At 42.2% G+C, this 23,922-nt stretch overlaps 1 protein-coding gene across 1 annotated transcript in view; it reads left to right on the top strand.

Moving 5' to 3' along the window:
• ADCY2 (adenylate cyclase 2) overlaps positions 1-23,922 on the top strand; it is a 138,669-nt gene that overhangs the window by 70,424 nt on the left and 44,323 nt on the right. The window contains exons 8-14 of the mRNA XM_063298714.1: positions 5,847-6,005; positions 7,076-7,208; positions 7,422-7,598; positions 11,471-11,514; positions 13,615-13,695; positions 14,866-14,935; positions 16,276-16,373. Coding sequence (XP_063154784.1) covers positions 5,847-6,005; positions 7,076-7,208; positions 7,422-7,598; positions 11,471-11,514; positions 13,615-13,695; positions 14,866-14,935; positions 16,276-16,373 — 762 coding nt within the window. The remainder of the gene's footprint in view (positions 1-5,846; positions 6,006-7,075; positions 7,209-7,421; positions 7,599-11,470; positions 11,515-13,614; positions 13,696-14,865; positions 14,936-16,275; positions 16,374-23,922) is intronic.

The following is a 23,922-nucleotide window of genomic DNA, read 5'->3' as shown; positions in this document are numbered from 1 at the left end:
GGGTGCAATTTTTAAATACAGTATATGGTCTTCCAGAATATTACAAAGATCCATGTTTAAGAACAGCACTCCTCACTTCTGAAAGCCTGAAATTCAAGCAACAGTCGAAGTTACAGCTTAACTCCATTCTCTCCACTTGTCACTCTTAAGGATTGGAAATTAAGTGGGGTGAGTTCGAGAATTAGTGGCTACTCCCTGTACCATTTTGACATGTGTCCAGACTGCTATGTATGTATCCAAAACCTGTTTACTACAGGTCATGTGTCAGAAAGGCTGGCAAGTGAAGTATGGTCGGGAAGCAGTTCTCTAGCTGCTAGTTCTCCAGTACCATGTACCATTTGTTTGTGAGCCACTCAGAGTCATATATTTAAGGTAGGCAGATATATAAATTGATATAATGAATAAAATCTGTGGAATTCGTCTGCTAAAGAAACCCCTACCCACAGACTTCTCTTGACAGCTCTCAGCTCAGAGGAGTGGCAAGATAAGAGGAGGGGAAAAAAGCAGGGGGAAGGGAGGTGAGTTCTTCCTAGAAAGCTGCCAATCTCTCTGGTGGATCAGGTGCTGTACTTGACCCTTACTTATGTGAGTATGTGTGTTCACACAGGCCACCTGGCGAAGCCCCAAGGGATGAGTTCTGCTTGATAAAGCACTCCCACTCCAGCCCCAAATATCTCAGCTATCTTAAGACCAAAGAATCTTAGCTAACTGTCAACATTTGCCTCTTCCTTTAGAATGAGGTGTGTATGTGTGTTTGTGTGTGCACATATGCACACAGACACACACACACTCCTTTGAGTCAGTGTTGACTCTTGCTGACTGCCTGGACAAGTCGCCGCAGTTTTTTTGGCAAGATTTTTGGAAGTAGTTTCCCTTGCTTTCTTCCTAGGGCTGAGAGGAGTGACCATACTCATGGTCTCCCAGTTTCTAGCCTTGTGCCTTAACTACTACACCAAGCTGTCTGTCTTAGAGAGAGAAACTGGTAGTTATTTTTCCTACCTGGTGATGCTAGGTGAGTTTACCAATCACAGATTATCCCACATTAAATCTATAAAGACAAACACCACTCACTGACCTCATTGCTGAAACAAAACAAGGTTCAGCAATGAGGACAGAGTGTGCCAACAGATCTATGCACCAGCTCCAGAAGCTCATTAATACCACCATGAGGGAGAGACCTAACTCAAGACCTAACTCAACCCTAGATGTAAATTGAGCAAGCCAGACATCGAATATTCAAACTGAGCAGAAAGCATTATCTGAAAACCCCAGTTGATCAAAGCCATGGTGGATGGTGGAGATCAATATCTAATAGCCCATCTGATGATGACCATCACATGTGAAAGATTGCAACTTGGAATGAAAAAGGAATAAACGGTAAAGAGTATGAATTAATGAATGAACAAATTGACAGAAAAAATAGATATGTTCTGTGTTTGTGAAACAGAGAAGGAGGGAAAATGTAATAGATCTGAATGAAAATGGCCTGATCTTGTGGGTGGAATTGATGAATAGATGCAGGGAAGTAAAATTTTAGGTTTTGTTGTGAATGAAAGCTAAAATTTATGTCAGAAAGTCAAAAATTGTATCTATATTTTTGTGGGTGCTCATAAAAGTTGGAATATATAGGTTGGCAATCATTGCATGATACAATCTAGTATATGATGATAATACAAGAAATAGAAATTAATATTGGGAAAATTGTGCAACATTGTGAATCAGTGTGATCTAGGAGAAAAAATATTCTGGTAGGTGATATTGCTGGATGGATGGAAACAAGGATGAATTCAGAAAATGTGATTGGACCATTTGGAGACCAAACATTAATTAAAATGGTGATCGTTTGGTGAGTGTGTTGAAAAAGATTTGTTTTGAATGTGTCCTTTAATCCTAAATCTATTTGTATAACACATAATAAAGAAATGACTCTAAAAGCATGATTGATTGTTTATGATGAAAGCATGAGAAAGTGAAGGACACATGAGTGATGTGAAGTTGTGAATGCTGTAAGGGACAGACCTTATTTTGGTAGTATCAAGAGAGAATTTTAGAAAAATGGAAATGGAAGCAAATTTAAAAAGAGACAAACTAATAGAAATAGAATGACTTCAAGAAAAGAATGTATGAGACTTATTCAGAAATATCCTTCAATATGTCCAATGTTAAGATATTAGATATTTAGATATTTTTGAACAATGGACCCAAAAGTTAATTTTAATAGTGTCAACAGAGATATCTGCCTCTATGGAGAGACTGTGTCTAAAATACGTTATGGAAGAGGAACAGGTTTACCTGACAAGATCAAGATTGAGTTGAAAGTGGATCTACAAATGACAGACTACAAGAATGACATGGAAAAATATGTTACACTGGATATGCAAAAAAACCTGGCTGATGTCTTAATAATTAAAAGGGATACACAAACAATAAACCAAGAGAGTGACCTGGATAATTCTTCTATATTGGATTTACAAACTTGTTAAAAGTTTTGAAGAATCTCGTGAGAAGGGACAAAGAAAAAAATGAAAAGGAATCAAGGTCTATGACATTATTTGAATGGACTACAGATTAAGATTGTTAGAAGTAAAATGAAGGAATATAAAGTTGGTTTATTTGATCAAGGTTAAAATAGATATGTTGTTATCTCTAGTAACCCTTAATGGATTTTTTCTGACACCAGAACTGAAATGGCAATATTTTATGGATTTGTTTAATAGATAAGAGGTGGGATATGGGAAGAAGAGATAGTTTGTTGTATTTTAAGAGAAGGTGATAAGTTACTAAAATTGTTCATACTTGTGATGAGGGTGGGAAGTCACTTCTTTAAATATTTGTTTTCTTTTTCTTTACTATATTCTTATTTTTCTTTTCTATTTCTCTATTTTTCCTTTTTTTTCTTTCCTGTACTTTCTACTCTTTCTTTTTACTCTTTTATCTTTTTTCAGTTTGTATTAGTTTTTAGCATTGTCATTATAATCTTTTATAAAACTACTATAAAAAAAAAGAAAATCCTTGAGACCTGTATGAAAAATATAAATCAATCTTGTAATAACATGAATGGAAAGTGGACATAAGGAAAGAGGATGTGAAACTGTTTGGAACAGAGTGAAAAGAATTGTCACAGAATGCCACAAAAATGTTTGGAGTCATGCTAATTTGAAAAAAGGATATTTGGTGGAATGGTGATTTGAAAGAGGCTGTGGTAAGAAAAACATATATACATAAACTGACTGCTGCAGAAAATGAAGATGAGAGAAAAATATTTTGTAATGTATATATAGAGAAAAAGATATCTAATATTGTCAAAACAGTTGCAAAGAATGGTTAAGATTAAGGGAGGCAGAGGTACTAATTTTGATGGAAATAAAACAGTGTTTTGGAAATGGTTGAAGAGGTCTAAATAAGGAGTCTCTAGCGGAGTAAATGGAATTTAATAAAAACAGTGAAAAGATTTGGGATGAAACTGAAACGAAGGAATGTTCAAATGAGTATTTTAGAGATTTTGTTAAGCATGAATAAAAGGATAAATCTGATAAAGTGGAAAGTGTAATTTAAGTGGATGCAGTAAAAGTTAGTGACGAAAATGCTGTGTTAGTGATGAAAGGAAGTCATAAATGCTGTGAAATTGAGGAAAATGGTAAGGCTGCAGGTACAGATCGTGTAATTGGAGAAATGTTAAAATATGGATCTAATTTGCTTGTGGGATAACTCTGCTGCTTATTTAACCTCTGTGTGATGAGTGAACCTGTGTCTGATGAGTGGAAGAATGCCATAATTGTTCCCTACAAAGGGAAAGGCAGAGTGAATGCAAAAATACAGTTTAAAAAACTGCTGTTTAATGTGCTTGGGAAGGTGTTTGGCAGAATTCTGATTGAAAGGGTAGAGTGAGTAAAATTTGGGAAGTGTGTTTTGGCTTTATGCTACACAGGGGTTATACAGATCAGATTTTTGCTCTTCAGCAGTTCACTGAGAAATATGTAAGCATGAGAAAGTGTATGTACTTTTGCTGGTTTAAACAAAGTAGATGATATAGCAAATAGGCTTTAAATATGGAAGGTTTTGTATAAATATGTAGTTGAAGGTTAATTGCTGAATATGATAAGCATGATATACTATACATAAAACATGTGAGAAAAAATGGTTGTTTAATGTGTTTATGGTTACATGTATAAAGAATACTTATGGTGTTTTGAGAGGTATGTTGGTTGTGGGTATGAATATACATATATGTTTGTAGGCAGATGATCCTTGTTTTTGAATTGGAACCTTAATGATTTTCAGTGAATGTTTGTATAATTAAGGAGTATGGGTCTGTAGATTAATGTATCAAATACCAGGGTGTGTGACAGGGAAAGTGGAGTGAACAATTGCAGGTGGATGTATAAATGATGAAAAAACATATGCTGCAAATTCTGGTAGAAAGTAGTTTCTAGGATTTAATTAATTAATCAATTGATGTATTTGAATAATTTATATTGCCACCCATCTTAAACAAGTAACTCTGAGCAGCTAACAAATGGTATATAAAAACCAGTATAGAATAAAACAAAATACAATTTAAAATAACCATAATACAATAATCAAAGGATAAAAGATAAAGGTAAAGGTTTCCCTTGACATTAAGTCCAGTCGTGTCCGACTCTAGGGGGCGGTGCTCATCTCCGTTTCAAAGCCGAAGAGCCAGCGTTTGTCCGTAAGACACTTCCGTGGTCATGTGGCCGGCATGACTACATGGAACGCCGTTACCTGCCTGCCGAAGCAGTACCTATTAATCTACTCACATTGGCATGTTTTCAAACTGCTAGGTTGGCAGGAGCTGGGACTAGCAACGGAAGCTCACCCCGTCACGCGGATTCGAACCGCCGACCTTCCGATCGGCAAGCTCAGCAGCTCAGCGGTTTAACCCGCAGCGCCACCGCATCCCCTCAATCAAAGGATACTGACCTCATAATCTGTTCACAACACCAAAACACATATTCCACTGATATCCTTGTTGCTGAAATGGTTATATAAAAGCATTCTGCTAAATTTGTTATATGGAAGTGAAAATTAGGTAGGTCAGAAGTGCCATAAAAATACATTGAATGCAGTAGAAATGGGGTAATTAAGAAGTGTGTGTAATAGAAGAAGAGATATGATCAAGAATAAATGGATGATAAATGTAAATTGAATATAAAAGTGAGTGATTGGTATGAAAGAAGCACACTGAAATGACTTCGATGTATAGAGAGAAGGAATTCAAATCAAACTGCTGAACAAATACACAAAGGAAGAATGAATGCACCGAATAGAAAGCAAAGACTAAAAAAGTTGTGGTTGGACAGAATTGATAAGATCCTGAAAACGAGAGAGGAGCAAAAGGCAGTGTAGGAGTGCTGAACAGATATGATGGAAACAACGATGGTTTGCGAAGGTAGGAAAATATAAAACGATAGGGAGATATAACAAGTGGTGTTGGTAGAAACTAGAGCTATTAGATTTCTTTTTTTCTTACCTCTTGCCTTCAATTTTTTTCTGCTTACTTTTTATTCCTTTTCTTATGAGTTTTCTTAGGAGTTTTGCATAGGTTGCTTATCCCAGAAATGATTAGCATGATGAGTATGTATACACGTATGAATCATTTTGAATGTATATGTTTATCTCTTTAGATGTTTACATTAATGAGTGAATCATTAAATCAGCAATTAAAATGGCTGAAATATTTTCATTAATTCAAATTGTTTCTATACTGCATGTTTATTAAAATTTCCAGAGTTGTCTATTCCAGATCATGTGATAACAATTGTATCTTTGCCTTTTTAAAGTCTAATGAATAACATCTTTGATTAATTGTTTCTCAATAATAGGAAGGTGAGAGATGCAACTGGAGTTGATATTAATATGAGAGTAGGAGTACACTCTGGGAATGTCCTTTGTGGTGTGATTGGACTGCAAAAATGGCAATATGATGTGTGGTCACATGATGTTACACTGGCCAATCACATGGAAGCTGGAGGAGTTCCTGGGTAAGAGCATTATTTAATTTATATGTATTTTGATATATTTCATATATGTATATATATATACATACACACACACGTAATTTCAGATTGTCATGATGTTACTTGGTCATATAGAATGGTCTTAGAACAGGGCAGCATATAGTTATTTTCAAGCAGTAATAACTTGCATGCATTAATCCAGAATTACTACTTGCTCAGTGTACTGCAAATTGAACTACTGCAGATTCAAATTTCCCCCATTTATTGAAACTGAATGGTGTTTGAAGGCACAGTATGCTGTTCTATGGATGTATGACAGATCCAGAGATTTTGAAGATACAAAGCTATTTATTGTTTCATTAAATAGAGAAGCCAGTTTGATCTAGTGGTTAAGGCACCAGCCTAGAAACCAGGAGACTGTGAGTTCTAGTCCCACCTTAGGCATGAAAGCCAGCTGGGTGACCTTGGGCCAGTCACTCTCTCTCAGCCCAACTCACCGCACAGGGTGGTTGTTGTGGGGAAAATAGGAGGAGGAAGGAGTATTAGGTATGTTCCCTGCCTTGAGTTATTTATAAAAATAATAAAAGTGGGATAAAAAATCTAAAAAAAAAAAAAGCCATTTTTTACTGGTGCCTTTATGCCCACAAGTTAGCAAGTTCAACAAGCATTTCCAGTGTTAAAAATCGTGGGTGATTTCTGAGATGCAGATCAAAGGTGGGCTTGGTTTTCATTAAGATGGTCAGCTGGGGTCTGATGGTCAGATTACAAGTGGGGGATCACATTCCTATCACATTAAAAGTGATATACATGAGGAAAGTTTCTGAGTCTTTTCCTCAACAAGGCAGCATTCTATATACCATAAGGTATTCACTCAAAGGCTCCTACCACTGACACATGGAGGGGTGTGTCTTAGTCACAGGCTAACCATTGGAATCAAATCTCAGTTTGAGTTATTTAATGCATATCCATTTCATTACTTATCTAAGTATGTATCTAAATCTTGAGGAAATAATTCTCACTATAAATAAAAGGAAAATAAATGCTACTTTTTAAATGTTGTACAATGGTCACTTTAAAATAAACCATAATTTCAGCCGTGTTCACATTACTTCAGTCACCTTGGCACATTTGAATGGAGCATACAAAGTGGAAGAAGGGGTTGGTGATGCAAGGGATCCATATCTCAAGGAACATAATGTGAAAACCTTCTTTATAATCAATCCTAAGGTAAGTAACATTGTTTTTTTCTCTGTAGTTAAGTGTTTATATTTGATAAATTTACAAGCAGACAGTGATGAAGATTTTACTGGAATAGTTCCAAAAAATGCAGGATTATACTGAAAAATGTAGAATAGGACACTGGGCTCAAAATTCAGTGTCCTAGGAATGTAGGCAATACTGATTTGACCCATATCTCTTTTGTACTTATTTTCAAATTAGGAAGAAAAACGAAGCCCACAACATCATTTCCGACCCCGAAATACACTAGAAGGAGCTAAAATGAGAGCATCTGTTCGTATGACTAGATACTTGGAATCATGGGGAGCAGCCAAGCCATTTGCTCATTTGCATCATCGGGACAGTATGATTACTGAAAATGGCAAGATCAGCACCATGGTATCAGCTTCTGTATGATTTTAAATAGCTAAAATATTTGGGGGGGACTTACTAACCTCATTTTTTTTTTTTCTTTTTGGCCACTCAAGTACAATCCATTAGCCTTGTTAGCTTCTTTATCACTGCATTTGTTAAATTAATAAGCTTCAGAACTGGGCATTGTTTCTTCAGGTGATACCACATTGTTGAAATAACTCCTTATGCTACTTGCATATAACTGGATGCAGAACTGCCATTATTAAATGGATTAGAATTATAATGAATAAATAACTATGAGTAAATAATGCCTAGACTTCCAAGTTTCAAGTAACCTCAGCCAGGTATTTGGCCCCTATGTTAGTGCTTTTCCAACTGTCATAGACTTACCTGGACAGGAGCAGCAGAGAATTTAAAAGCCACTATTCTCAATTCCCATTATAACCCCAGTGCAGCATAATTTCAAAACATGACATAAAATTCAGTATCTCATCTCTCCAGCACTCCTCCTAGGAAATTACCACTTTGATATGGTGGGAGGGATCAGTAGTTCAATAAGCATAAGAATGTTGCCAGCAAGCGTGAGAAATCCTGATAGAGTCATTCCTGCTGGTAATGTCAAAAGTGGATCCAGAAGAAGGCAAAGGCAAACCATTTCTCAGTTGGTGCCAAGAAAACTGTATGAAATGGTTGTAATATTGAAACAATATTTGGTGCCAGCTGATGAACCATTCCCCTCTCCAGGTTGGGTGGCATTTCTCTAGAGCAGGGTTTCTCAACCGGGGTTCTGTGGAACTCTAGGGTTCCGTGAGAGGTCACTAGGGGTTCCTTGGGAGATCACAATTTATTTAAAGAATTATTCCAAATTTGGGCAGCTTCACATTAAAGAGGTAAGTTTCATTCTTTATTTTTAATTTAAAAACACTGTCAGTGCATATATACAGGTCTACACATGAAACAAATATAATCACTTTGTAATTTGTGGCCTATATTTGAGCCTGAGTGTGCAGGGGTTCCCCGAGGCCTGAAAAATATTTTAAGGGTTCCTCCAGGATCAAAAAGTTGAGAAAGGCTGCTTTAGTTACTAAAAAAAGAGCACAGAAATTCCCCAAGTAGATCTGGAAATGGTCAGACCAAAGCTACAAAGAACTCTGATTACTGATTCTGATTACTGTTGGTACCAGTATTGAAAGAGACATTCTTCACTGTAATAGTGACACAACAGTCAGAACATGGAATGTGAGAATCATGAACCAAGGAAAACTTGAAATTGTGAAAGCAGTACTGAAACTCAGCAAATTGGACGTCTTAGGAATAAGTGAGCTTAGATGGACCATAATGGACCATTTTAATTCTGGTGCTTAAATTCAGGGCAAGAGTTCCTATGAAAAATGGAATGGCAATGAATTTCAAAATGATTCAGCTAATTATTTTTACTTGGTTATAATTCAGTAAACAACAAGTTTGTGTATTAGCTTATCAGGTCAACACTATACAAGTGTATGCATTTATTACAGCTGGAGTGGAGAAAGACCTTGAGGAATTCTATGGCAAATTACAAGCGGTGCTAAGTGCAACCTCAAGAAAGGACATCATACTGCTAATGTTTATTGAATACAAACATTGGGAAAATGAAGGGACTTTGAATCACCAAAATACTGGATTAGAGAAATATAATAATACAGGAAATTAAAAGAATTTTAAGAAAAGAATTGTTTATTGTGAACACCTGCTTCAAGGAACATAAATGCAAACTGCACATTGACAACATTAGGTAGACAAAGGAAAAAAAAGAAGGGAACACAACCTGAAAAAAAGCAAGGTAGCAACAAGGTCAAGTAACAATGTAATGGGCCACAAATTATACTATACAATATTGTTTACTAGTGTTAGATGTAGAATTATAAAAACATAGGGTACAATAGTAACAATAAAAAACAATGAAAAAAGTCCCAAACAGCCTATATATATATATATATATACTGTGGGTGTGGGTGTTGGTGTGTATGTATATGTATATCTGTATGTCTGTGTATATATATATATATATACACACACACACACACACATTTATTTGTATTGATTATACTACTCAAGTAAGTGCTATTTTTATTTTTATGTTAGGTTTATGTGCATTATTTTAATTGATAGTGATATATAATTATTTATACCTTTTTCCTTTGTTTTTTCCAGCATTATTATAACCCTATGTTTGTGACTACTGATGAAGGCTTATAAGCCGAAACGCACTTAGTCAGGTTTTTGGATGTTAGTTTGTCGAGTTGCTTGATTATCCTTGTCTTTGTATTTATTTATATATATTGGCTGTTTGGGGCCTTTTTCATTGTTTTTTACTGTTACTATTGTACTCTATATATGTTTTTATAATCCTACATCTAACACTAGTAAACAATATTGTATAGTATAATTTGTGGCCCATTACATTGTTACTTGACCTTGTTGCTACCTAACATTAGGTAGACATCATCAGAATCAAATAGATTGCAGAATATGAAATAGAAGATAGGAAAGTGCACTCCATTCTTGTGGGGATTGACTTCAATACAGACTTTCAACATCAAATAATAGAGGACAAGGAAAGAAATCTCAAGAATGCCAACGTACTTCAATGCCAATATAACAAGAAAAGGAAAATGAGAGATCTTTTTTTAAAAGATCAGAGAAATTGTGGAAAATTTTAAAACTAAGGTAGGATTACTGGAAAAAATAGAAACAAATGAGATTAGAGAAAGATGAAAAGTTGAAGTCCTTTACAAATGAGATTATAAAATGACAGTAGCGTTTGTCAGAGAGAACATACATTTAGAAATCAACAATGAAATATGACAGGCAATCAACCAGCAGTCATATGGGAAAGCATCAGGTACAGGTGAAATATCTAGTGAACTGTTTAATGCTGCAGGGTAAGAGACAGTTAAACGGTTAGGCGGTTGACGCTCTGTGTCAACAAATAGGGAACAAGACTGAGTGGACTAGAAATTGGAACAATTGATATCTGTCTTGAAAAAAGGAGTTGCAAGGGAATGTGCAAGTTAGGAAGCCATTCCAGTATTTCTTCATTCAAACAAGAGTTTGCTTATGATTTAACAGAGAGAAAACAGACTCATATATGAAGAAAGAAAGTTAAATAAATAGGTTTCAGAAAAGGCAGGCAAACACAAAATCACATACAGTAGCTAACATAACATGGATAATGGAGAAAGCAAGAAAATACAAGATGAGACATTACTTTTGCTCCACTTACTACAGCAAGACCTTTGAGTGTATAGATCATGCAAGAATATGAAACATATTAAGGCTACTGAGAATACTAGAATACCTGACTATTATTCTAAAGAATTTTTACAGTGAACAAGAAGCTATTGGAAGAACTTAATTTGAAGAAACAGTAATTCAGAGCAGGGAAGGAGAGGAGGCAAGGATGCATATTACCCTCATTTATATTTGATTGATTGATTGATTATATGTCATGAAGTTGGTGTCAACTCTCAGCAACCACATAGATAGATTTTTGCTGAGGTGGTCTGACTATAACCTGGTCCTTCAAGTCTTCCAACGTTGCACCATCACCACCTAATTGAGTTAATCCACCTTGCTGCTGGTCATCCTCTACTTCTCTTTCCTTCCACCTTTCCCAGCATTAGAGCCTTTTCCAGAGAGTTAGGTCTTTGCATAATGTGTCCAAAGTAGAAATAATCTGAGCCTGGTCATTTGTGCCTTAAGCAAGAACTTTAATTTATTCATGAATTGCAAATGGGAGAAGTGTTCACTGACGAATAGTTTGTATTATAATACGATCTTATACATTGAATTCAATAGCTATTTTATAGTTCCTATTTTATATCTGGATAATATTTTCTGTTACTCTCTCTTAGGACATGCCTATGGGTCAGTATAATTTCCAGCGTTGTAGAGAAAGGTATGTGTCAACTTCTAAAAACCTCAATTTCATCGAAATCCCTGCTAGTTCATTTACTAATTCTGCACTAGCATTTATTTTGATAGCCAAGATAATTTTGCATAAGCTATTAAGGTAAGAGGATCAATTAAATAATTCAAATATTATAAAACCTCTTCAGCTTACTGTAGGCAAGATGGAACAGTAATACATTAGGTCTTCTGCATTAATAGGAGCTTTTTGAAATATTTTCATCAGATCTTATTTGGCTGGTATTAATAGAGCACTAGCAGAATTTGATGGTAGAATGAAATCATCAGCAAAACAAAAAGATATACTGTAGACTGAATAATTGTAATAATTGTTTTGAAATCTTGTCAAAATGTTACTGACTTGATTTTAAAAAGCACTAAAGCTGTGTACCAAATAGTTTAACATGTGAAATTCAGGCAAGATACTGAACCATACAGTGGTATTTGTAATGCTATAGGATATCTCTCTTTCAGGAACTACTCCAAACTCTACCCTGTAGTTAGCAGTTCTATGTTCTCTGGGCTATGTCAAACTACTCCCTTCCATTCAGTATAGTTCCACTGTACCCCTGGATTTTGTTTTCTCCAGTCCCCCTTCTTACTTCACGTTCATCTTCACCATCTCTTCATCAACCATTGTTAATTCTGCTTTTCAGACCAGTACTTTATTTAGTTAGCCTGTCTGTTAATCAGCCTTGCTACGTTTTCCTCTCCTTCCCCTCTATGTAAAGTGGCTTCTGATCTTAAGTGTTCTCAAGTTCTTTAGAATTCCCTCTTTCTGATTCTTCTCCTCTGCCATACTTCTCATGCCCCGTTTCTCACTCTGCTCTGAAATTCTTTCTTTAGCCTCCTTGTCCCTGGAGACGGATTTTGCTTAATCCTCAGTCTGATCCTGCATGAAATTTTAGTTTCAGTCAAACTAACCTCTTTTCTTCAAAGAAGTTAGGCTTTTGTCCTTAAGCATTTGAATATTTCAAGAGATCATATGAGCCCAATCAATCAGTGTCAAGAGATTTTCCCATTACAACTGCAATACAATGTACATATTATTTCTCTAGTAAAAACTAGAAATGAGAATTGTTAAGAGGGAAGGAAGCTCATAAAAAAGTGTCATTCTCTGTGCTACAATCCCCATGACCCAAAAACTTCTCCATCATGGTTTCTGTGAATCACACATACGGATTTTGTTTCTGTACGTAGCCCTATTGAGTCCTAATTGGTGGTAGCCCTGACCCCCACCCCATGTGTATCACGGAACTGGATGATTAGCTCCTGCTAATCATCCTTCAGCTTCATTGAAATTCTTTACTGTTTCCTTCATTTTTAAAAATGTATTTAATCTTTTCTCAACTCATTGTGAAGTGATAAGTTAGACATCTGTAGTTCCATAGAAATACATCTGCTAGAGCTGTGATAGCTTTGAGTCAAGGTAATTATGTAGAAAGTTTGCCTAGCAACAATGTGCAGGTGGTTTTCTACTGCCTTTTCCCAGGGTCTTTGTTCAACTTCCCGATCTATCCTAGAGTTTGAAATTCCTTGGTAGTCTCCCATTCAACGTTTGACTAGGACCAGTCCTGCCCACCTTGTCCCACAGAATGAAGAGATAAAATTAGCCACATCACATCAAGTTCTCTATTCCATAATGTTACAGAAATACGTACAGTAAGACAATTTTCCAAGCTCATAAGAAACAAAATGTATAACAATCTTACTTCATTTGAGGCACCATTATAACACTGCTAAAGCCATTGAATCTAATTATTACGATCCAGTACCTAATTCTACAATCCTATCAAGCAGCTGGTTTTGACTAAAATAAAAACAGGTATACGTTGTGGCAGTCTACAGTCACATAAGCAATATTTAACATTATGTTGTAAAATGAAAAGGTGGTACCAAATATGGATCCCTACAATATATGTTGTTATTTTGTGCTGGCCAGCTACAAGAAAGGAATGGTCATACAGTATATTGGCCTTCTTTCTGCTTTTCTCATTGCTTTTGCTTTGTTTGTCCTAATCCGTGCCATATTTTATTCAAATTTCATCCTCCAAGATGCTAACTTCACTCCCTTACTTTGTCTCTGCAGAACAAAATCTCAGAAGAAAAAATTTGAAGAAGAATTAAATGAAAGGATGATTCAAGCAATTGATGGAATAAATGCTCAAAAGTATGTTTGCCCACAAAGTTGTTGTTTGTCCCACTGCTGTTCACATTATGGAAGTAAGCACTGAAGCCCCTTGAGAACTCTGAGTTTCCTGAACTGGAGTTGGAGGAGCCTATTTCAAAATAGGAATCTGCCTGTTCCCATTCTTCCCTGATTATATGATGATATGGAATAGAAAAGTATAAGCTGCTCTATGATCTAACTGTCTATTCAACAAAAGAAATCAGTATTTTAGTGACCTACTGTATTTTAATGACCAGTATTTTATTCGAAAGAGATGAGAAGAAGTGAACATCTATTCTAACCACATTAGCTCTGACACCTGTACACAGCCCTCTGTGACATGGAATTATCTTGTTCTCTTCATTCTTAGGGCGTGTGCTTCATGGTTAATATACATGATGCACCCCACCCATACAAAACACTCTCCATTTTTTCCCAACTTCTAGACTGCAGTTAAAACCCAGTGTGGATGATGGTGGTCATGGAAGAATTCAGTATATATACTAAATATATGCACAATATTTATTTCTTAAGGGTTAGTAAATTGTTTGTTGTGTTTAACTGGGATTATCTGTGACATGTGATCTTCCATTTACATTCCTTCCCTTCCTATAGCAGTGTTCCAGGATCCTTACTGACACACAGAGCTGTGGAGATACAGTACAAGGTCTCATTTTGATCCACGAGCCCCTATGTAGATCATGAACTTTACATGTAAAAAATTAATCATTTCTGCTTTTGCAGTTATCAAAATCAATTAAGTACCTCTTACAATGCTACAGTATTCAGCCCTTACTCACAAAGTCGGCAGTCTAAAAATCCCACTGACTTTAGAAACCCTACCTACATTACATATGTAGATTGGTACTATTTTAGAAGCTTGGCCACTGTAGATGGATGAAAATCTCTGGTTCCTATCCACAGGCTTCCCTAGAGAAGGGAAATAGCTGTTGAACTAGTATATTTTATTTATTTATTTATCCAATTTGTCCTCACCCATCTCCTCCCGTCGGAGGACTCTGGGCAGTTTACAATAAAGTATATTTCTATTACCTAAACACATCCAACCGTTTGCTTTCTTTTATGTGCCAAGTTTTTTTTTTTAATCAAAGTCGCCAGAAGAAATATTAGCAGTTTATATATAATGCTGTATGGTTCTTTCTCTTCTAGGCAGTGGCTTAAATCAGAAGATATTCAAAGAATATCATTGCTTTTCTACAACAAAATGCTAGAAAAAGAAGTAAGTTATATTTAAATTATAAATTCTATTTAACATAGATCTCCCATGTTCTTTAGGCATTAAGAAGAAAAAGGATGCAGCACTAGTTGATTGTGTGTTCACATGTAGTTATTCATACCTGGAAACTGTGTGACTTCTTTAATGAAGTGGGAGATTAGATTTTTTTATAATTGCCTCTTTGATATATATTTGGGTGAACTGGGTTTTTCACATGGGGAAAGAATGACAGAAAAACCCAGAAAACAAATGGAAAAGGGTAAAACTTTGGCTATCCTTTCCTGGCTATCAGGAAATGTGAATTACATGCATACTCTCCAAAATGTGACGTAATAGCTATTACTTAAATCAGAATTTTGCAAAAAAAAAAAAAAAAGTAATTAGTCAAGCAATTGAAGTTGAATTATTTCAATGCTGTAACAGCTTTTAGAGTAGTCCAGTAGGTCTAGGAAATTGAAGTATTTAGTATAATGTTGAATATTTTGTACTGACCATCTTTCAGAAATGTACTGAATGACATCAAGCCTCCTATGATATAGTTATCCTCAGTCCTCATTAACAATTCATCTGAAGTACCTTGGTTTATTCAGGAATAGGAATAAATCATTCCAGAGCTTCAAAATCAATTTGTGTTACTCATTTTCATGTGTGGGAGTGTGCTAGATCCCATGAACCCATTAAACCTGTTTTTTTCCTGAAAGATCAAGGTACAATTTACTGGAAAATTCCTGTACTGCAATTCATGGCAGTATTTTTGCTGTTCCTATGCATTTCAGTATGGTTTGTACAAGACTGAATTGTTTGTGGAATGTGTTCCATAATTAAAATAGCATGTTCCCCAAATGAACAATTTATTAGAGTTTCATTTCTGTAGAGCGTTTTTAAACTTTGTCAATAGAGGAAATGTAATTAATAATGAAGCTTGCTATTGCTTATTTCCTCGTTGGCTATCCATATCTTTGAAGAAGATACGGTTGGCTCAGATTCACCATAACAATATGGCCTGTCATGAATCAATGTGGACTGATTGATTGATTGAGGCCATCAGTGACATGGAACCTGTTCAGGATTTGTTATGCCTATTTCTCAGCAGCTAAAATTTTGAGTTATGTTGCCTCTGGATATTAAAGTCCTCTCTAGCTATCATGGTTAATAGCTGTTGATCAACCATCATCCTTTAATTCTTCCAATCTTTTTCTTTAAAGCCATAAAGCTATCTAGGTAATGGATACCCTCATAGAATAAACATTTGTTTGTTTAAAATGCAATAAGTGTCATAATTTACTTGTAGTAACTTTTAACAAAAAATATTTTGATTTTTTGTAATCTCTCATTTCTTTTAGTATAGAGCAACAACTCTTCCTGCATTCAAGTACTATGTAACCTGTGCCTGTCTTATATTCTTCTGCATTTTTCTTGTACAGATTCTAGTGCTACCAAAGTAAGTGAGTGACATGTACTGTTCTTTGCTTTTATCTGTGAGACCCTTTTTAGACTGAATGGGACCTGTCTATAATCCCACCATACTGACTTTTAAAAAAAAAAACTACTTTATGTCTAGTAAAAATGTTTGTGTCTATTTTGTCTTGGTCAGCTTTTCCACCACCCTCCTTCCTTTTGTTCCTTCTCAGTTTGTCTTCTCCAAAAGGAAAATGATGCAGGCCACTTTAGACTGGCTATGACCTGGATCACAATTAGATTTAGTGCAAGACCTTACCAGAGACACCCTGAGCATTTACTCCCTTGAGTGTTCCTTTTTAACAACCCCAGCAAAGATGTAGGGCTTCTCTTTCTCCACTTCCACCTGGTGGCTGTGTGTGATGATACTATTGCCCTTGTGTCTCTTCAGTTGCTGTGTAGACAAAAAGTGTCATGCGCTGCCTACCTCCGAATAATACTCAGACGCTGATTCTGTGGAACAGGCTCTGATTTATTCGCAGTGTAGGTACAGTATCGGAAAAAAGCTGAGAGTGACAGGAGCGCGCCGGTGCGGGGTTTAAATACCCCGCGCCGGTCAGCGCCCCCTCACTCGTGGTTACGTCACCCCCCTTTGTCCAACACGTTGTCCTGCCGGTAGGTGAGGGGTTGCGAGGCCCCGCTGGCGTTCCGGGATCGCCCATCATCGGTTTCTCTATTCCTCCGGTGATTGCTGTCAGCTGGGCGATCTCCGTTGCGTTAGCGCTAACAGCTTGGGTGTGCCTCGCGATCCGTTTAGCCATTGTTTCTTGTCCTTCCGTCTTTGTCAGTTGATGGCTACTTATCTTGAGCCCCTTCCCCTGTTTCCTTATTATTGTCATGTGTGCCATTGCGCTGATGTCTTCAGCTCAACGGCACTCATGACATACTGCCCCCTGTCCGAATAGTGCCCCCCCCCCGGTTTTTTTTTTCTTTTCTTTTTTTTTTTTTCCAGGAGAGCTGTCAAAATGGTTTTTTGAAATTCCCGCCGGAGTATTTTTCGCCCCTCCCTTTGCTCCGCCCACTACCACGTGCCTTCCTAGGGTGTGTTCTTAGTGCGCATGCCCAGGTCACGCCCTGGCATGCGCATGCTCCGGCCACACCCTGTTTGTTTGGCTCAGTTCGACGAGGAGAGAGGCGTGGCTGGTCGGGTGCTTATCAGCTCCAGGTAGGGCCCTTCTTTTTTATTTAAAGTGCGTCGCCTTTGTTATGTGTGCTCCTGGGCGTTGCCCCCAGGATGCCCTGTTGACTTGCTTGCCACTCCCCCGTGGGCCCGGGGTGGGGGGAGGGTGCTGGCGACGGCTTGTTACTGCCTCGTGGGCCCGGGGCGGGGGGGGTGAGTCCCGGGGGGGGAGGTCCACCCAAGTCGCGGGCTTGGGGGGGCCCTTTCCCTTGGGGCACGGTAGGCGGGGGGGGCCCGTGGGGGAGGGGTTTTGCAGGTGACGGCTTGCTAGCCTTGGTTTTGGCTTGTCGGGGTATGCCCGGTGAAAAGCCCGGGTCAGGTCAGGCGCGTTAACGTTGTGCGCCGCCACCCATTCTGGGTGGGGGAAGTGTTTCCACTTGACCAAATAGTGTAAAGTTCCCCGTTGCCTGCGAGAGTCGAGTATGTCCCTTACGTCAAAGTGATGTTGCCCGTCGATCATCACCGGTGAGGGCTGTGGCATGCTTGGGTGCCATCGAGAGGTGGTTGCCGGTTTCAGGAGGCTGGTGTGGAACACCGGATGGAGTCTCCGTAGGTTGTGTGGCAGGTCCAAGCGTATTGCCACCGGGTTCACTATCTGCGTGACGCGGAACGGCCCGATGTACTTAGGCCCCAGTTTTTTCGAGGGTTGGGGTGACTTTAGGAATTTGGTGGATAGGTAGACCATATCCCCCGCCTGGAACGTCGGTTGTTGGCGCCGGTGCTTGTCGGTCTGCTCTTTGTAGGCCGCCTGTGCATCCTTCAGCGCTGCCGTGATTATTGGCCACGATTCCGCAATCTTCCGTCCCCAGTCGCTAGCGTCCACCTGGGGTTCCGGGGGTTGTGGTAGCTCCGGTATGGGGACGAAGTCGCGTCCCGAGACTACCTCGAACGGAGTTTTCCCCGTGCTTGTGTGGACGGCGTTGTTGTATGCGACTTCGGCGAACGGGAGCAGCTCAGCCCAGTCGTCTTGATGATAGTTGGTATATGAGCGTATGAATTGCTCTAGGGTGCCATTGAGGACCTCTGTGGCTCCATCCGTCTGGGGGTGCCAGGCAGTGGATAGGGCCTGTTGGGTCCCCGTCAGTTTTAGGAAGGCCCGCCAGAATTTAGAAGTGAACTGTGTGCCCCTGTCGGTCACCACACGTGCGGGACATCCGTGTAACCTGTACACGTGGATGAGGAAGAGTTTGGCTAGCTGTTGTGAGGATGGGACCGACGTGCAGGGGATGAAGTGGGCCTGTTTCGAGAAGTAATCGTTCACCACCCAAATGGCCGTTTTCTTCTGGCTGGGTGGGAGGTCCACTATAAAATCCATAGAGATTTCCTCCCATGGGCAGGAGGGTTCTGCCACCTGTTGTAAAAGCCCCGCGGGTTTGCCTGGTGCCCGTTTGGCCCTAGCGCACGTTGGGCAGGACGCTACGTATGCTTTCACGTCTCGTCTTAGCGCGGGCCACCAGAATTGACGCCTTGTTAGGTGTAGGGTCTTGAGGAACCCAAAGTGTCCCGCTTGCTTGGCGTCGTGTGACCTATGCAAGATCGCTTGGCGTTGCGAGTCCGGGACATAGATTCTGCCTTCCCCCCATGCCAGGTCCTGTGCCATCGTTACCTTGGGGTTTGCCAGGAACCAGGGGTCGGTTTTGAGGGCGGCGGCGAGGTCCGTGCGTATCCCCCCTGGTAGTTGCGGTTGGCTTCGTCTGGTCACAGGTTGTCCCGCCGTTGGTTGCGCCGTAGAGTCGAGCTGCCTCCGAGCGCCGCTTCGGGTGGTCACGGCCATCCCCAGTTGCGATGCGGATACGACCGTCCCAACGGGCTCTTCGTCTTGGGGCAGTCGGGAGAGGGCGTCGGCCAGGAAGTTCTTTTTGCCTGGCATGAACTTCAGCTGGAAGTTGAAGCGGCTGAAGAATTGGGCCCATCGGACCTGTTTTGGGCTAAGGCGTCTGGGCGTTCGGAGGGCCTCGAGGTTCCGGTGGTCAGTCCAGACCTCGAATGGTTGGGTGGCTCCCTCGAGTAGGTGTCGCCATGTTTCTAGCGCCGATTTTACCGCGAAGGCTTCTTTCTCCCAGACGTGCCATCGCCTTTCTGTCTCGGAAAATTTCCTCGACAGGTAGGCGCATGGTTTCAGGAGTCCCGTGGGGTCCTTTTGGAGCAGGATGGCCCCCAGGGAGAAGTCTGAGGCGTCGGCTTGGACCACGAACGGCCGTTCTGGGTCCGGGTGCGCGAGGATTGGCTCCGTGGTGAACAGTGCTTTCAGCTTGTCGAATGCGGTCTGGCACGCGGGAGTCCAATTCAATACTGTGCCCGGGTTCTTGGCGCGTCGGGTGTCCCCCACCCCTTTGGTTTTGAGGAGGTCCGTTAGGGGGAGGGCTATCTCTGCGAACCCCCGGGCGAATGACCTGTAAAAATTCGCGAAGCCGAGGAAGCTCTGGAGTTGGCGTCTGTTGCGGGGGCGTTCCCAGTTCAGCACCGCCTCGACTTTTGCGGGGTCCATTTCTATGCCGTCTCCGGAGATTCGGTACCCCAGGTAGTCTAGGCGCGCTTTATGAAATTCGCACTTTGTAGGTTTGGCATAGAGCTGCGCCCTTCTGAGCTTGTCGAGGACTTGCCTGACTAGGGTCACATGTTCCTTGTGCGTTTTAGTGTAGATAAGGACGTCGTCTATGTAGACAAGGACCCCTTTGAACAGGTGTTCATGCAGTACCTCATTGATGAGCTGCATAAACACCCCGGGGGCCCCCGCGAGTCCGAACGGCAGCACTTTATACTGGAAGGCGCCTAGGGGGCAGTTGAACGCAGTCTTCCATTCGTCCCCCTCCCTGATTCGGATGCGGTAGTACGCCTCGTGAAGGTCCAATTTGGAAAAGACTTTGCCCGTGGACAGGTGGGCGAGCATGTCTTTCACCAGGGGTAAGGGGTATTTGTTGGACAGGGAAGCCGCGTTTAGGCCCCGGTAGTCGGTGCAGAGCCGTAGGGTGCCGTCTTTCTTCTCCCGGAATAAGACGGGGGCTCCGACCGGTGAGCATGCTGGCTCTATGAATCCCCTCTCTAAGTTTTTATCGATGAACTCCCGGAGGGTTGCCATCTCCTTCGGGGTCATCGAGTAGATCTTCGGTCTAGGTAAGGGGACATCGGGCAGCAGGTCGATCCGGCAGTCCGTCTTGCGGTGGGGGGGTAGTTGGTCAGCTTCCGCCTCTCCGAAGACCTCGGAGAAGTCGGCGTATTGTTCCGGTAGGTCTGCTGTGGTAGCGGCGTTGTCCTGTGTAGTCGCCTCTGCTCGTCCCACAGTGGGGTTGGTTCTGCCCGCTGGAACTGGTGCCCGATACTCTCCGTCGCCAAATGTGAAGGTGCGGGTCTCCCAGTTGATGCGCGGGTTGTTTGTCGCGAGCCATGGCATTCCCAGGACTGCAATGGGCCGTCCGATGTGGGTGATGACGAACGATGTGCGTTCGGTGTGAGTGCCCATTTGCAGGGTGACCGGCTCGGTTTGCATCGTAGCTGGTTTCCCTCCCGCTGTAGAGCCGTCCAGCTGGTGGAATGCCAACGGCGTGGGGAGGGGGAAGCAGCGGAGGTCGAGTTTGGCGACTAAGTCGGGATGGATGAGGTTTTTTGAGCACCCCGAGTCCATTAGTGCCGCGGCCGTGGTGGCTCCGTTGCCGGCAGAGAGTTTAATTGCCGCCATTATCACGGAGCTTTCGCCGTTCCGTCGAGGTGGTCCGCGCTGCTGTCCCACCGCCTGCCTCGCAACGCGTTTCAGGGCAGGTGGGGAGCGTTTCCCGCCGGCTGGTCTGGGTCTACGTTGTCCTCTTCCCCCCAGTAGGCGTCCCAGCCTTCCTCTGGTGTCGCTGTGGCTCCGGTCATTCGGCGGTGAGGGGGCGGCGCCGGGTTAGGTGGTTTGGGGCTAGTTTTCGGGGTGGGTTTAGGCGCACTGGTCGGCAGTCGGTTGGCGAAGCAATCTGCCGTCTTGTGCCCTAGTTTTCCACACCTCCCGCAGGGCTCCCGATTAAATTTCTTCCTTGGGTATGTGGGGCCGGCCGTCCCCACGTGTGGTGCGGGTACCTTTTTGCAGGTGTAGTTCGTGTCTTCCGTAGTTGTCATGAGGAAGGTGCGGTGCGCGTGTTCGGCTTTCCCCGCGAGGTGGATCCACCCGTGTAGAGTTTCTGGGTCGTCGCGGTAGAGGGCCCATTGAAGTACGTCACGGTTGAGCCCCCTTTTGAACATTTCCAGCAGGGTGGTCTCGGACCAGTCGTTGACCTTCCCCGCGAGGGCTTTGAACTCGAGGGCGTAGTCTGGGACAGTGCGTGTGCCCTGTTTAAGTCGTTGGAGTGCGCTTTTCGCCCTCACTTTGGCTAGTGGGTCCTCGAAGTAGCTTTTCATCTCATTGATGAAGGCAGGGAAGTTGGCGAGGGCGGGGGAGCTGGACTCGTACAGTTGGACGTACCAGTCCGCCGCCCGGTCTTGTAACTTGATCGCCACGGCAGCGATCTTGTCCGCTTCGGAGTCGTAGCAGTGTCCGTGCCTCCCCATGAACTCCCTGGCGTTCGTGATAAAGAACGACAGTTTCGCGGGGTTCCCATCAAAGAAGATGGGGAAGTCCTTTGGGGCCCGGGCGTTTTGTGCGCCCCTTCCTCTCGCTTCCCGGCCTGTGGTGTCGTCCGCCTGGGCCGTCTGTTGGCCTTCATTTGGCCCGTGGGGGTTCGCCGCTTCGCTCGGGGTGTGGACCTGTGCGGGGACGTCGTTGGGCGGCGCGGGGGGCATGAGCGACTGAAGCATGGTCCGGAGTTCCTTCTGTTGGGTCTCCATGGCCGCGAGTCTAGCTCGTGCGTCCTCGTCCACGATCCGCGCCGCTGCTGGGGCCGGTTCCGTCGGTGTGTCGGCGGGGTTGGGTTGCCGGTGGGGTGCAGTCTCTCTCGGCCGTTGGTCCGCTTCCTCCGCCATCTGCTGGGCTGCTCCATCGTCCTCTTCCGTGCTTACCGCCGTTGGGCTGTCGCTCCACGCCCGTTGCTGGGGTGCGATGTGGGGCGCGGGGTTCTCCGCTGGTCCCGGGAGGTATGTTGCTCCCTCCCGTGGTCGGGTTGCCTCCGTCGCCATCTCCCCTTGGGGTTGGAGCTGAGGCTCGGGTTGGGTCGGGTGGGCGTCCATGGCTCCGGGAGTCCGCGGTGCCTCTGGCCTCGGTCGGTCCTCCTCTGCCTCTTGCCGTGCGGCTCGCCCTCCTTGTCCGCGTCGCGCCGGCCTCATCTTCCTGGTCTTCTCGCCGTCTACTCCTCCCGCGGCTCGTTGTCGTCCGGTGGGGCTCGGCAAGGCTGAGTTTATGACTCTCAGCTTTATGTCATGCGCTGCCTACCTCCGAATAATACTCAGACGCTGATTCTGTGGAACAGGCTCTGATTTATTCGCAGTGTAGGTACAGTATCGGAAAAAAGCTGAGAGTGACAGGAGCGCGCCGGTGCGGGGTTTAAATACCCCGTGCCGGTCAGCGCCCCCTCACTCGTGGTTACGTCACCCCCCTTTGTCCAACACGTTGTCCTGCCGGTAGGTGAGGGGTTGCGAGGCCCCGCTGGTGTTCCGGGATCGCCCATCATCGGTTTCTCTATTCCTCCGGTGATTGCTGTCAGCTGGGCGATCTCCGTTGCGTTAGCGCTAACAGCTTGGGTGTGCCTCGCGATCCGTTTAGCCATTGTTTCTTGTCCTTCCGTCTTTGTCAGTTGATGGCTACTTATCTTGAGCCCCTTCCCCTGTTTCCTTATTATTGTCATGTGTGCCATTGCGCTGATGTCTTCAGCTCAACGGCACTCATGACAAAAAGGTTCTGCTGCTGGTTCAGCCAGCAGGTCTAGTCATAATCTATGGATTGTGCACCTTTGTTTTCAGGTATTAATATTAATATATTTAAATTATTAATAAATAATTCATTCCAAAGCCTGCTGAAAGACCAGGTCCAATTCTCACCCCATAACAATAATTCTGGAAGTGTTTCTGGCTGAACAGAAAATTAGAACTGCCAAGAGTTCTATAGACAAACAAGCAAGCAAATAAAATGTTTTAAATAATATTACAGTTTTACATCCTTTTCATTGTTCTTGATATTCTTTGGAGTTCAGGATTCTTGAAAATACTTATGGCCTCTCAGGTTATTTACTGACAGTAAGGCAAGGCAAGGTAAAGATTCCTTTGACTCAAGCTTGAGTCCTGATGACCGCATGTCCATGTCGTAGTTTTTCTCATCAGCAGTACAGAAATGATTTGCCATTGCTTATAGTCTTGGGATTTTCGGGTTGCCTCCAATCCAAGTTCTCAACAGTTCTGACCTGATTAGCTTTTTCAATATCAGCAAAATTTGTTCGTTGATGCCTTCTGG

The sequence above is a fragment of the Candoia aspera genome, chromosome 3 (genome assembly GCF_035149785.1).
Source record: "Candoia aspera isolate rCanAsp1 chromosome 3, rCanAsp1.hap2, whole genome shotgun sequence".
NCBI lineage: Eukaryota > Metazoa > Chordata > Lepidosauria > Squamata > Boidae > Candoia > Candoia aspera.
Note: the sequence above shows the minus strand (reverse complement) of the source record. Positions and strands in the feature narration are given on the sequence as shown.